Source organism: Columba livia, chromosome 7, assembly GCF_036013475.1.
Source record: "Columba livia isolate bColLiv1 breed racing homer chromosome 7, bColLiv1.pat.W.v2, whole genome shotgun sequence".
NCBI lineage: Eukaryota > Metazoa > Chordata > Aves > Columbiformes > Columbidae > Columba > Columba livia.
The window spans coordinates 7,978,022-7,992,398 of NC_088608.1; the positions used below are offsets into that span (position 1 = coordinate 7,978,022).

General features: G+C 39.2%; 1 protein-coding gene across 3 annotated transcripts in view; it reads left to right on the forward strand.

Moving 5' to 3' along the window:
* NCKAP5 (NCK associated protein 5) overlaps window positions 1-14,377 on the forward strand; it is a 487,324-nt gene that overhangs the window by 452,201 nt on the left and 20,746 nt on the right. For all 3 annotated transcript variants that reach the window (XM_021296516.2, XM_021296523.2, XM_065069581.1), the window contains 4 exons: window positions 602-913; window positions 3,068-3,204; window positions 5,229-5,358; window positions 8,017-8,204. In XM_021296516.2, the coding sequence (XP_021152191.2) occupies window positions 602-913; window positions 3,068-3,204; window positions 5,229-5,358; window positions 8,017-8,204 (767 nt within the window). The remainder of the gene's footprint in view (window positions 1-601; window positions 914-3,067; window positions 3,205-5,228; window positions 5,359-8,016; window positions 8,205-14,377) is intronic.

Genomic DNA, 14,377 nt, shown 5'->3' on the forward strand with positions numbered 1-14,377 from the left:
CCCGAAATGAGATACGCAGAACCAGAGTGTACCAAGGTAAACAAAGGCAAAGCTGATCCTATCCAAGATTTAGGGGTGCTCTAGGAAGTTCTGTAGATCTTAGTTTGGTGTAAGAAGAAATGATACATTTTGATTTACACCTTCTTGTAAGAGAAACAATGAAGAAGCAGAGGTATGGAGAGGCCAAGCTTTTGTGGAGTGTGGGCTTACATAGGAAGAAATACATTGTGCTACTCAATCCCTCACATTGGTACTCTGCAGACTTTCTGTGGGCCTTCAGACCAAATCATTTCAAAATTCCAGCTGTAATCGCTTATTCATTATCATGTTGTAACTCTGAAGCACAGCAGTTTCAATGTTTTGGCATCTGTTAGCTAGTTTAGTTGTACCACAAAATGGTACTTCATTGTATTCAGTTAGACGTATTGTGTCAGAAGCATACAAATGACAGGTCACACTATACTCACAAAATGCAAAAGGATTTTCTTTCCTTGAAAGCTTCCCTTGAAGATGCCCTTTTTTCCCACAGACCTTTTCACTGTCTTTAAATATCAGTGACATCTTTAGCTCCACCGTGTCACACAATTTTCCTGTATCGCAGAGTCTTGCTGCCAGATGAGGACGCTGGACAGTGGGATTGGAACCTTCCCCCTCCCCGACTCAGGGAACCGATCTACAGGGCGACACGTTTCTAAGCAAGAATCAACCTTGGAACCAGGAGTCTTTGCACTGCCTGAGCAGGTTCTTCCAGCTCCTTCAGTAAAATCCAAAACTCTTGAGCGAGAAGTGCCTTCGACAGCTAAGAGCCAGGAGTCTGTGGAAAGTCTAATTAGTCACTCAACATCTGATCCGGCCATGACTGCCAAAGGTATACGACCTTTTCAAAGTCGCCTTCCAAAACCAGCTTCCTCAGGTAAAATGTCAATTACACCGAAAATCACATTATTTCTGCCCTGATATGTGTTTTGATTAGCACAAGTCCTATAGTAATGGCATCTGATAACAGAAATGTTAAATGCAAAGCAGAAAATATTCTTTTTATGAATACATAAGGTTAACAAGTTTGTGACCTGAGCCATATGGAAATTTTGTTACACATAATGCTTATCTGAGGAAAAATGTGCTAAATACTTAAACCCTTTTCTCAAGAAACGGTACTTGAAGATAAAACATATGCCAGCCTTGGAATTTGACTTGAATAAGAATGCAGATGTTCAGTAATATTCAGTGTCAAGCTTCACAGCAAAGTACAAAGTGTAGCCATGTCAGGACATAGGAAGGATATGTTCATAAAGACTTGCTTTTGCAGCCAGATTTGAAATAAAGACTCATTTGGCCTTAATGCATGAATTCTTTCCCAGTGAATACGTGGCCCTGACCTCAAACAAAACTCTCATGACTTTACTACAGAATACAAAAACATTTCTGTATGTAAACATAAAATACTTCACTTTCACTTACCGAATATGTGTGTGTTTAAACTATGAAATGAAAGCTAACAAAGGAATCAACGGACTAGCAATCCAGCAAAGCAACTTTGTATTGTTAAATAGTTCTGTTGAACTCTGTGCATTTTTTTATAAATCCACACTCCCCATCTATATGCCCTTTTGAAGGGTTTTGAGTTATTAATATATATGCCAATAACATTAGAAATCATTACCTATAGCATTTATAACAGGGAATTCTTTATAGTCAGCGTGGTCGATATGGTACCAAATGCAGTAAAAGTAATTGGCTTAATGGAGAAGAGAATTGTTTTATCTTGACCAAATGCAACGTTGTGTATTTATTGGGGTTACGGTTGTTAGCACTTTGTCAGCATGTTTATTGCTGCTATAAAAGTTGTGAGTGTTTAACTTGCATAAATCTCTATCACTGTGTCTGTAAGAGAGATTCCATGTAATTAGCATATAAGGTTAAATATCAAGTTTAAGTTTAGTTTAAGGCCATCAAATACGTGTTCTGCTAATGAGCTGATGTATATTGAGCCGAGGAGGAAAGAAGTCTCTTTTGTATGTTCATAAGATGCATAACAGAAGAATTCTAATTAAACATCTTAGAACGTAGTTGATTTAGCAATATTCCCCGTGCAGTATCGTAATGGTATAATAGACTGCAAATACACATTGTATGCTTCATTGAAGACTCCCCTACTTGTTTCAAATCAAAGCTAAATAAAAGTTATTTTAAGACTTAGTATTTTTTAAATACATGTACTGTTAATTATGGTACAGCTAAGAAGGATTCAGAGAGAAATCTTAGTTATAGATTATACGCTACATGCTTGAATAGCCACATGTGTGACCTCAATTCAGCAGTGTGCTATAGAGTCGAGTCCATGATTAAACACTGTCATTATAACAAATTGAACAGAAACTGCAAGCATTGAATTGCTTCATAAGAAGTCCGTAGCAGTAAGATTGTTCTGATCTTAATGCTAATATTCACTGCACCAACCTTGTAAGGTTTGTATCTTAATTAAATTGTCATGAAGAGATGTTAAAAAAAGTGGTATACATCAGATGGTGCGGTCAACTCATTCTTTATTAGAATATTTTCATTTGATTTTTCTCTCCCTCACTTTCTCATCCAAATTACAATTATCACTTTATTTCATGTGTACCATATATCTTCTTTGATGTTCTGATTTTGCATAGTGCAAATATAGCAAATAAAAAGACGAGCTTTCTGCTAGGAGGGTACTGCTAATTATGTTAACAGACTGTTCTCTCTCTGAGAATATAAAATAGCAAAGCAGATCCTACAATGCCTAGAAGTAGTTATTGAATGTTTTTTCTTATTTGAAAGAGTTTATATTTTAAAACTAATAGAGGGATTTAAATTCATGCCTTTGTCTTCTCTTGTTAACTGGAAAAGGCTTTGGATCAAATTCTGCCACAGTACTTGTTGGAATTGTTCGAGTAAGTTAGTATGTTGTTCCTATAAGTTGTAAGATATTATCTGACATCATTAAAGTATCATGACTTGCCCTCAGTTTTTTCTGAATTATAATTGAAACACTGTCATGAAGATGCTAATTTAAATAATGTCTCTCTTAATTCAGGAATAATTAACCTTGCAAAGCAAAGTGAACAAGAACCGAATTCTGTGACCTCTGCCTCATTAGAGCATACTGAAGAAATGGTGGAAAACAGAAAACTCCTTCCAGAGTGGGCAACCAAGAAAACCACTAAAACAAAGGTATAAGTTAAGAAGTGTAATCTATTAAATGAGATAGGTATTGTGGTGAATGTTTTTAATATAGTGGGGAGAGTAACTAGCAATCTAACAGCTACATTTACTTTCTTGCCCTTCATTTGCATTCTCATTATTTATTGATAATAATAATGCAGCACCCAAAGGTATTTGTCCTGATGGTTTACAAACATGTTTTAATTAACATCCTGACAGACATTTTATAGACAAGGAAATGGAGACCTTTTACCCTGTTGTTCTCTTCAGGAAACTTGATCTTGTTTTTTTGCTTACCGTGAGATTCTGATCTCTTTCTTTCCCCAGGCCCAGGTCTCCTTGTCTGTACGGTTATGTAGTATGAGTGTTTGAGCAGATGTGCTGTGAAAGTATTGTGAATGGGAAGATACCCGTCCTTGGTTAATCCCTGCAATGATCTGTCTGTCCTCTAATCTTTTAATGAAAACTGCAGAAAGAATAACCAGGCAAATGCATGTACCTGTGTAAAAGCTGCTGCTGATGCTGGTCAAGTTATTCATATTCAGGAATGCCAGACTGTTAAGCCCCATGAGAAGTACAGGGTCAGCAGGTTAGCAAAGAGAGAAGAAAACTTTATCAAGAAAGTGGGAGTTAAGAGGGGAAACGGTTGGGCTGCTGGCTAACAAGCCTTACGTTACAAGGGGCTAAAAACATTTTCTTGTGTAACTTTTTTGCATGTCCTCTTTATCCAAGTAGTTACTGACTGGAATATCCCACATTTTTGTGTGGCACATGCTCTGGATATTTAGAACAGAAAGAGAGAGATAAAATTACTTGTCCTGTATGTCATTGACAAACTGGAGGTGAATCCTATGTAGTGCAGTAGTGTAGGATTCCAAGTAACAACCATGATGCTGTGGTCTTGACCTGGAGCTGGTTGTGACTGAGCACCTCCAGTCCCAAAACCATGATCCGTGTATTACCGCTAATTAGTCTGCCTAGGAGTCAGAAGATCACTGTGGGTGTAGCTGACGTGTGAATGTGTCTAAATGGCTTCAGGACTACAGATGACTCATACTCTCCCAGTTTTATGGGTAATGTTGGCCATACCTGGCTACATGCAGGTATCCTCAGGTCTGGTCCCCTCTCCATGAGTATGTGCTTCCTGTCAAATGGATGTCCCTCTGCATCAGTTAAAAATGCCAACATGGATGGGTAGAGGGCGAAATTAGTATCACTCTCTGAAAAACAGAACTATAAACACTTTTGAGCCACTGATAGGCACTTGGGATTAGGAGAGTAGGTGGTATTTTCACTTGTAGATGCCATTAGCTGAAGAGTATCAGCCTTAGCTTCCCCATACCCATTTTGTGGGTTGTGTTGTACTGAGCTGCTGAAAGGTTTGAGCCTTCCGTGATCAGAAGCCGTCCAGAGCTCCCAGAATTCCTCTTCACTCCCAGAAGAAAATGCTTAGTGCTGCTTCCCAAAGAGCAATGAGATAGGAGTCAGCTGCGAATTAAGGGCTCTCCAGTACTGTAATGTGAATGCCAGGATGACAGACATGAATTTAGGAAGAACTTAGGATTTACTGGTATAGAAAGCATGAGTAGTGTCTACTGGCAATCCTAATTGTCTCTAGAATTGCTTGCAGCAAACCATTTATTGTGTGATAATTTTCCATGTTATAAATACACTGTAGTAAACATAGTTGAGATGTTTTAAAATTAAACTTGGTGGATGAAATTATCTGATAATGTTGGTGGTTTTGAAAACAATGTCACAGTGGAAAATATGGTAAAATCTGGACTGTGTCTGCCAGACTGTCTCAGGGGACTTGGCAAGACAAGAGTGTGTTATTTCCCCCATGTCAGGCTGATGATTACTTACTTGAAGAAGAAGTGGTTAGTTAAACAGGTAATGCAGATTTTTTTCCAGCTGAACTGTCCATTTATACTACATGATGAATATAAAACCTTCCACTCCTAATACCATCTTCGACATTATTTTGATGTATATGCATCATTTGAATGATTGCAATACCCTTATTTGTACAGGACAGAGCTCTGAGAGTGTGTACTTATTCTGCAAGCAGCAGTGACACTGAGCCGGAGCCAGAGTTTGAAACAAATTATTTTAGAACTGCAGAGGAGACTTTAATAGAGTTAACAAAGAACAACAAACAAGGTAATTGAAAATTTGTACATAAAAATGTTTATCCCTCATCTCCACTCTGACTCAGCAGCAGATAGTGTCCTTCATTGAACTTTCCATCTAGTTCTCACTTTCTAACCCCAGATCTTTCTTCGGTCTAATTTTCCATTAGCTTCTTATTACTTTTTGCTTTTTATTTTATGTGTGTATTTTTTTTTCCCGTCTTCCACAGTTTTTGCTAGTAGGATCTTAACTTGTAGGTTTTTAGGCATAAATCCCTGCAGTGGAAGTAAAAAGAAGTCTTCAGTTACATTATTACAGAAGTTAAAAGGTCGCTATAAAGATAGCTTCTCCTTTTTCCTTTGTAATTATATTAGCCAGCTGAAATAACCCAATGATCAAGGCCATAGTTTTCCAACCTCTGTATCAAAGTGATGTTGGTTGTGGTGCCATAGCAAAGTCTCATTGTCCTCCATGTATATATTGACATTTTCAAGTATCAAACCTTGTTGCAAGAGTTTCTGGCAACTTGGAATTTACTGAATTCCAGTGGATAAAAACACCTTAAGTGAATTTCTTGAGCTAATAGTTTTCTATGTGTTTAATAACCCAAGAAATTGCTGCCTTCTCTTGACCACCAGCTGTGCTTCTAGCCAGCTTTCAGTGTGCCCTCGGGCACAGGAGGACCGTGGCTCACGTCCGTGCCCACGCAGCCCACGGCTTCCCCGCAGGAGATGAATTCTGGCGAGTGCAAAGGCCAGCGCGAGGTCTGGGCACCTCTGAAGCTCTGAGAGCTTAAGCAGTAGCTTCAGTGATTCACAGGATTTGTGCTGACCTGCACAGCAAAGAGCTTGACCTAGCAGAGATTAGCACCTACAGTAGATACTGCAGTGATGGATGCGTTCAAATGCCACGGGCGGCTAGATACCGTCGGCAGACATACTGTGCTCTTTAGTATCTGCTGGCAGTTGGACTGAAACATTTGGCATTTTCAGAGCTAATCCATTTTTCGTGATTCCACCGCAGAGAGAGCAGAGTAGGAAGCTTGAACCGTTTATTTACGTTACTCCTGTAACTTTGTCTTTTTAATCTGTGTGAAATGTTGCAAGTCATTTAACTCAGCCCATAAACACTGATTGTTACAGATTTTGCCTTTTACAGATCATGTTCTAATATAAAAGAGATGTGTTTTGTTAAAGAGGTAGATAGTTTTTTTTTAATTAATCACAGTTTGTAAAAAAAAAAAAAGGATTTTATCGTGTGTAAGCAGTCGTATTAAACGGCAGCATATTCAAAGTTTAATGATACCTAAGCATGACTTGAAGTCACCATTTTACATAGCAAATCATTAATTTTGTGTATATGCCTAACTTTTGGGCTAGTAACAGAACTAGAATTCGTAATTGTGATTGAGACAAACAGAAAAATTATAAAGCCTTATTGCAAAAGTATTTCTGCTGTGGTCATTCCTTATGGTCAGGATTTCTGTTCTATGCTCTATAAATGCAGTTCTGATGTTGTATTAATAACAGTACTTGATTCCATTCTGTGTTCAAAGATCTTAGCTTCTTTCCGCACACAAGCGATATAACCTGACAACATCCTCATGGGGCAGGGGCTGCAGCAAACTGATTCACAGAGAATATTTTCATATGCGTAGATAATGATATTTATTTTATCAGTCCCCAAAACATTAATGAACTTTCACTGGTTGCACAGTTGTAATGTTGGAGTGATTTTCATTTTCCATTTATGAGCAGAGAACAGAAAGACTGGCAGACTGAGTGCCTGATGCAAAGACTATTGAAAGTCAATGATAAGACCTTCATTGCCCAGTGTTATGGGGAAGGTCAGTAGAACAGCAGGGAATAACCCAAATATTTCAGGTTCCTCCATTTCAACCATGAAAATGTTTTGGTTCCGGTTTCATGAAGGTTTTATCCTGATGCGATTCTGTTAGAAGTGCTGGAGGCAGAAGCTCTTCTAATGCTCTGGGTGACAAGGTAGAGTTGAAGTTTGTGTAACAAGAATGGTGAGGAAAGAAGCTACTGATTACATGAGCCTCTGTCTGCTGCACGTTTTCAGGAACTCCAGAAAAATTCACCCGTTTTGTTTTGATCTCCTGAAAGAGTTTTCAGCCTTAGACTTTGAAAGCTGAGGTTTTATTCCTAATGTTCCTTGTATTACAGTAGGATCTAGAACAAATGGGTAGGGCCTGTTTTCTAACCTTACCAGTTTATTTTTTTATGCTGCTCTATTAATTAGCTAAAAATGTAGGGAAAATTAGAGAATTATCAAATATAGTAAAACTGAAAGACATGCTGAAGGAACTTAGAACATCTGCCATGAAAGGCTATTAAGAGAGAAGAACAAAAGCTTACAGCAAATAAATAAGTAGAACAATACCCCCAAATTAACCATCTCATCTATAATTTAAAAACAAAGGAAATTAATTCTGGCTGTCTCATACCATCTCCTTCACCTTGAATATTAAGTATGAACAGTCTCTTGTATATGCATTGGTTGGAGAGTTAAGAGCTAGTATTTTAATGCTTTTATTACACTGAATTCCAGATACATTAAAACATTTGAAATAGATTTTTAAATTGTAAAATTACATAACAGTGTATGCAGACTGCATTTCATCAATTAAAGATGGCATAACGATATTATTTTTAACATCTCTTACAGCTGAACAGGAAAAACAAAATCAGAGAAAGTCATATCTGGGGAACCCAATGTCAATCTTGGATTTATACCAACACCATCTCTATGGCCATTTTGGAGAGAATGGACCCGAACAATTAACACATTACAGTTTAATCGAGCAGCTGAGTGGAGCTTCCAGTAAAGACAGCAAGGGCAAGGACAGCCCAAGTGTGAGTTGCTGTGATTTTTATAGTACTTCTCATTTTCTTCACGATTACTTTCATTTGCCTCTTGTTTTTTCCTCAGTGTGTTGATTGATTACAAAAACCAGGCAGCCTTGAAAAAACAGCATGACCTGCAGAAGAGTAAAGATCTAAATATTGTTAGAACAGCATGTTACATTCTGATGCTCACCTGTCATAGAATTAGACTTCCAAAATTGACAAGTAGAGACAGGCTGGCGCTAGCACTCTGCCATTAGAGAGGAGCTGAAATGTAAGGCTAGCAAGAAAACATAGAATTCCTCTTTTAAGGCTTCTCCTTCACATATGGTTATGTAATATGTATAGAACAACATGCAGTAAATGACTTAAACATCTGAAGTAGTATTCCTGAACATTCAAATGGAACTATGCTGTGAAAGTTAGCTATATTCTGGTCTCTTTTGAAATAACTCTTGGTGTTAGCTCCTGATTTGAGGGATTCAAACATTATTTTGATGAAGATCAGTCCTGATCTGGTTGGTGGATCTTGACACTAAACTGAAACAAATTTGTTTTCTCCCCTTGCTATTTCTGTCTCTGAAAATGTTGAACCTGACATCATGCAGTCTCAATAACCCTGAAAAGCAACTGTTCAACCTACTCTTTTCCCCTTCTTTTCTCAGGCCTTCTCCCCTCATCCTCACACTTCTATCTCACTTTTTCTCTCCTTTCTGCTAACAAGCTTATTTGTTTGAAAATAGAGACACCCAGCCATGGTCCCCCATAATCACTTTTCCTCCATGTTCAGTCTGTTTCCCCAGCTCTTCTTCTTTTGAAATATAAGCTCTTTCATTTTTGTGTGTAGCACTCGGTACATTTTGGTATTTTACAGTATAAACAAAGGTGGTAGCAGAAAATAATGAATGAGCTGCTGGTTTGCAGCATTGCTGGTGTAATTCAGAAGTGGAGAAGCATTTTTATCTCTTCCCAGACCCCAGTTTTCAGTTTCAGAAAATCACTGTGCATTGTAACTTCAGAGGTGATTAACCAAAGAGCCTTACAGCTTGCAGCAATCTGGGCCAAATGTGCAGAAGGAATGTGTGGAACAAACTGGCAGTGCCCCTGTGTATTCCAGCTCCACTGGCATGAAAGCCCTGCTTAACCAAATATAAACTGATTCACAAACTTCGGAAGAAAAATCCTGAAATGTATCTGCCACGTTTCCCAATCAACCCAATTTCACTAGTACCCAGAATATTTTTCAATTTGGATATATTTGCATGGTATTAGAAAAAAACAATTTTAAAGAATCTGGCTTCATAGTTGGGAAGAAGAAAAGGAAAAAAAAAGGTAGCAGAAGAGTATTAAAAATTATAGATGAAGGAAAATAATTTGAGCGACCACTTAATTCCTCATCTTGAACATGTATAAATTGATAGCTTAACTATGCAGATGAGATGAATTATATACGTATGTATATATATTTTTAAAAAAATCAGTTCTGCCTTCTGAAGGCCAAGGTCTTTTGCTGTTAACAGAGCAATTAGATTTGGATCCACTATAGAAAAGTGGCTCAGATCTGCATTTACTTTTAATTCATTGTTCTTGTGCATTTCTTGTATATGGCATCTCTGCAATGTGCCCAATCAGCATCAAAACTTAAACAAAACTCATTGAAATAGCCTTAGGATCCTCGTAAAAATCTGTCATTAAACTAGATGGCAACAGGTATAACTCAGCACTAGCAGTTTTCATTCATTATATCGGAGGGCTTTTGAAATTACTTTTTGAGGATCTGCAAAAGCTCTCAAAACAGCATCGCCGCTCAGTGAACAGTGAAAGTTCAATAAAGCACTAGAGATTTGCCTATTAGTATTAAACTTTTCAGAATGCCAAATGAGAAGCGGTAACCATGAAAAGCAGGTTGCCCTGAACTCCTTGTTTGAACCTGCACGGTGATTTTTTTCTCAGGTGCAATTTGTCCAACCCAAGAAGACCCACAGTCTGTTTAAATTAGAACTGTCTCATCGGGAATATTACCCACAAAGAAAGGGGGACATGCGAAACTGAGGCACTTACGGCCAACAACTCTAAAAACACAACAACAAAAAGGTTTTGAGGGAGGAAAAAAATGCAGCTTTCATACAGAATATTTGGCATTTTGAAAAAGGCCATGCTACGTGCTTTGAATTTCATTCCCAAATGGTGCGTGTGAAGCCTTCAAAAAAAAAAGCTACGAAACACCAAGTGTCATGATGGACAGAATGAGTTTACTCTGCTTGTCAGAAGAGCAGTGTGCTGTGTCAGCCCCTCGGCCCAATTAAATTGCTCTGTACAGCACCGGTACGGTAGTGGCTTCAGATTGGGTGCTCTAATGAGAAACTCTGGCAGGAAGCTCTGTTAACCCAGACTTATTGTCATTTGAATTGTCTCCTCACCCAACATATTCACCAGCATTACCCCCAAAGTACATACACAAGTTTTATCAGCAAAAAAACTACTGTGCAGGAGTTTCAGAAGAGAAACAACCAATGGGCAATGAATATGATAAAGGGACACCGAATGGACACTTTGAGGAATCAAAAAAGGGTTTTTTACACGTTGAAAGGAGAAATATGTACAGTTCCAGTTTCTTATCTGCCAAGTCTTAAAACAGCTTCCTGGTTAAACTCTCTTGGCACTAAGACCAATTTGATGTTACATTTATCATCTTCTGAAATAATGTCATCCTTTTGTACATTGAAGACTTTTGGACAAGAAAAACAAATCACAATTTCAAAGAAGGGAATAAAATGCAATGAATCGTGGACATAAAACTTCCTCTTAAATTAACACCCATGGTATATTTTTCTTCTGTTGTATTTTGAAAACTAGAAACAATAATTTCTACATGTATCAATTGAATTAATTTTAATTAAACAGAAACTTCTAGTGCCTGATCCAGAGTCCACTGCAGTCACCCCAGGGAGACACCTATTCCGTGAAACTCCAGTGAGGTCTGCACCACACAGCTGCTCCCCTCCTTGTAGCAGGAACTGGTAGTGCCTTGAGCAGTTTGCTGATGTCATGATTGCTGACACATTTTTGCAATGAAAAAATTATTTCATATTTCAATTAATTTACTGTTCACACTTTAAAAGCTCAGTGATTTATTTTTTCTTATAAGAATTCAGAAAACAAGATAAATTTCCCTCACCCAGGCCCATTGTTTATTAACTTAATTTATGACCAAATGAGAAATGGCACAAGACTTTTTGTTGTCTTCTTTGTTCCCTTGGAGAAGTAACTGAGTTGGTCAAAGATTTTATTACTTAATCATCCTTATGATCCCAAAGTATCATCAAAAATGTGTTTTCTTCTCTGTCCTTAATCAACCATCACATACTGTTTTTCTGTAATACAGTCCTTCTTGCTTTCCTTTGTCCCTAGGTGTATTACTCTAATTTGAGTCACCATCAAGGCTTGCTTGTATTTCAAGGCATGACTTGATGAGCACTTTAAAGAAAAGATCCTTTGTGGAAGGGGTTGGTACCCATCACAAGTTTCTAAATCCTCTCGCTTTCCCTCAGTTGTGATGACATACATGAGTAATGTGACATTTCTGTCACAGTTATGATGTTAACTACAGCAGCAATTTAACTAGGGGGCTCATTTGACTTCTCTCCAAGGCCTGGATGTGCAATGTGAAGTTATGGTCTTATGCAACACAGCAGAGTTTGTATGTGCTGCTGATGATTCGTGAAGGAGATGAAACGCTGAAACCACTGTGTGTCTCAGTTCAAGTAGCTGTTAGAGCTTGGTGGCAAATACAGGAAAAGGAAAAATTAGAGAACTGCTTTGGCTGCACTCACAAATGGGAACTGACGTGGCGGCATTCCCAGATAAACTCAAGGTTTTTTACAGCAGAGAGCTGTCTGCGAGTTAATGCCATATGATTGACTCATTGTGCTCACAAGTCTTCTAATGCATTGTATTAACAGAGGGGAATATCTGCAAAAGCACTAGAAATAAGAAAGTTTGGTAATTGCACAACACTTGCCATCCTTCAAGGATCCCAGAGCATTAAGCTGAAACTATAGAGGATGTTCCAGCATTCCTGAATTACAGCAATAGTTACAGCAGCCTTGACACCTCTGCAGGCTACACCGAACAAGAGTAAGGGGAAAACAAAAAAAGGCATGAGCTGCTTCAGCTTGCATCTTGTCTCCTACCAAAATCAGTAAGTGCTGAGCTAGGGTATGAACTTTCTGAGAGTGCCTTATTCTCTCTGAAAGAGGGAAGCTCTTAGGCTCTTAAATAGAGCCCCTCTTAAAATACACTCTCCGTATTTCAAGGTCTGAAGTAGTTCCAGGGAGACCATGTGCACTTTGCTTTCACAGAGAACTAATTCTTGGTCACATTCTCAGGTATGCTTAGGGAGGGATTCTGCTTATCACATGTGAAAAAAATAATAAGAAAATTATTTAGGTCCAATTAGCAGTTGGGAAGAGCTGCATCCTGAGTGTTTAGAGTGGGAAGGAGGTATTGACATGTGGAATTACTTGTTTCCTTGCCTTGACCAGAGAAAGGGAGTCTATGCAGCTCGCTTGTACTGAGTACCAAACTCAAAATCAAAGAGATGAACATTGCCCCAAGCTTTCCTCTGTGGGGAACTAGTAGAAAACATCTATTGGAGCCACCATTTGTGTTTTAGAGAGTGAAACTACATCTCAGTGCATGCCCAGGTGAGCACTAAATAATTACCTTGCTTATACTTTCGTAACAACAAGAGTTCGTGCAGCTGGAGTAGCACTGGGTGATGTTTGTCTCGTTGCTTGGCCTAAGGGTCTCAGTTTCACTGTCTGTAAATTGGGGACAGCAATACCTGTTCCATGGTACAACCAAAATGAAAACAGCAAATGCTCCAGATGACCTGGGTCTTAGCGTTTGTGTACAATATGTGTGTTACTGCAAATACAGAATTTGAAGTAACTCTTACAAGTTATTATACTAGAAAGTAATACAAGACAGGGCGGGGGGGCAGAGGTGTGGGCCTCGTCAATAAGCAAAAATATCTGGCTGGATCAAATCCAGGAATTAGTTGATCATGGATTTCTGTGCACTGATTGTATAATTCAGTTACTGTTCATCAAGCACAGAAACCTCGCCTCTTTTTGCTATTTTCTTTGCCAGGCTTGAGACAGAGGCAGATGATAAGGTGAGGAAGGAATCAGTTATATTTCCTTGCCTAGCCCTGATGAAACTAAGATGTTAAAAAGATACTACCACTGCACAATTTGTAGATAGGGAATAAGTCTGCAGACTCATTCACCTGGCTTGTGAGTTTTAAGATCAATGCTTTTCTTTCATGTAAGGAATTAGTATATAAAATCATTGCATATGTTTGAGGAGGTGGTTTATTAATGTAGACATTAGGTGATGCCAGCCTAGAAGCAGAGGTTCTAAATCAGTCAGGACCAGCTATCCTTTCATCCTCGCTGCCACAGAAACCGAAAACAACGTTTACTATATTTATTCTTTTGTATGAGATCTTCAAAACTCAGATCACGTTAGCACAGGGTGTAGATAGAAGATCCAGCAGTAGTTTTAAAAAGGGCAGTGTTACAAAAGGGAAGTAGATGACCCAGCGCACTCGGATGTCCATCTTGGTCTCATCACCTCTGTTTTGAAAGCAGAGCAAACTGCCTCACCCAAAAAAGGAGCATGCAGGAGCGTGGTGCTCGCGTTGGCTGGGACCCAAGCCAGTGTTCTCCGGGTGGTGTCAGGCCCTGCAGCCGTACCCGCTGGGGTGGGTGCTCAGTCTGGTCACGGCAGCCCCGACCGGAGCCAGGCAGCCCCCGCGCTCCCTCGCCTCCGCATCCCTGCTCGGGCTGCCTGGCCCCTGCCCCTGGCGCTGGTGCTGCCACCATGGGGCAGGGTCACGTCTGCCGCCACCGCCACGCGGAGGTCACTGTGAGCTTCACGTGAGGCCTTGCTGGGCCCGGACTGCGATATTAAAGCAGCTGCTCTCTGCACCGCAGCCCCTCCCGGCTCCCTACATGTGGAACGCGTGGAGGTCTTTAAGCTACACGTTGCCATTTGTCAAAATTGTCTCAATAGAATTTACCCACTGACAGGCTTGGGGCTGTGAGACTTCCTTTCTGTTTAATCAAAGGGTTTTGATTCTCAGATGAATGATGCAATACTTGTTCCGTCAAAGC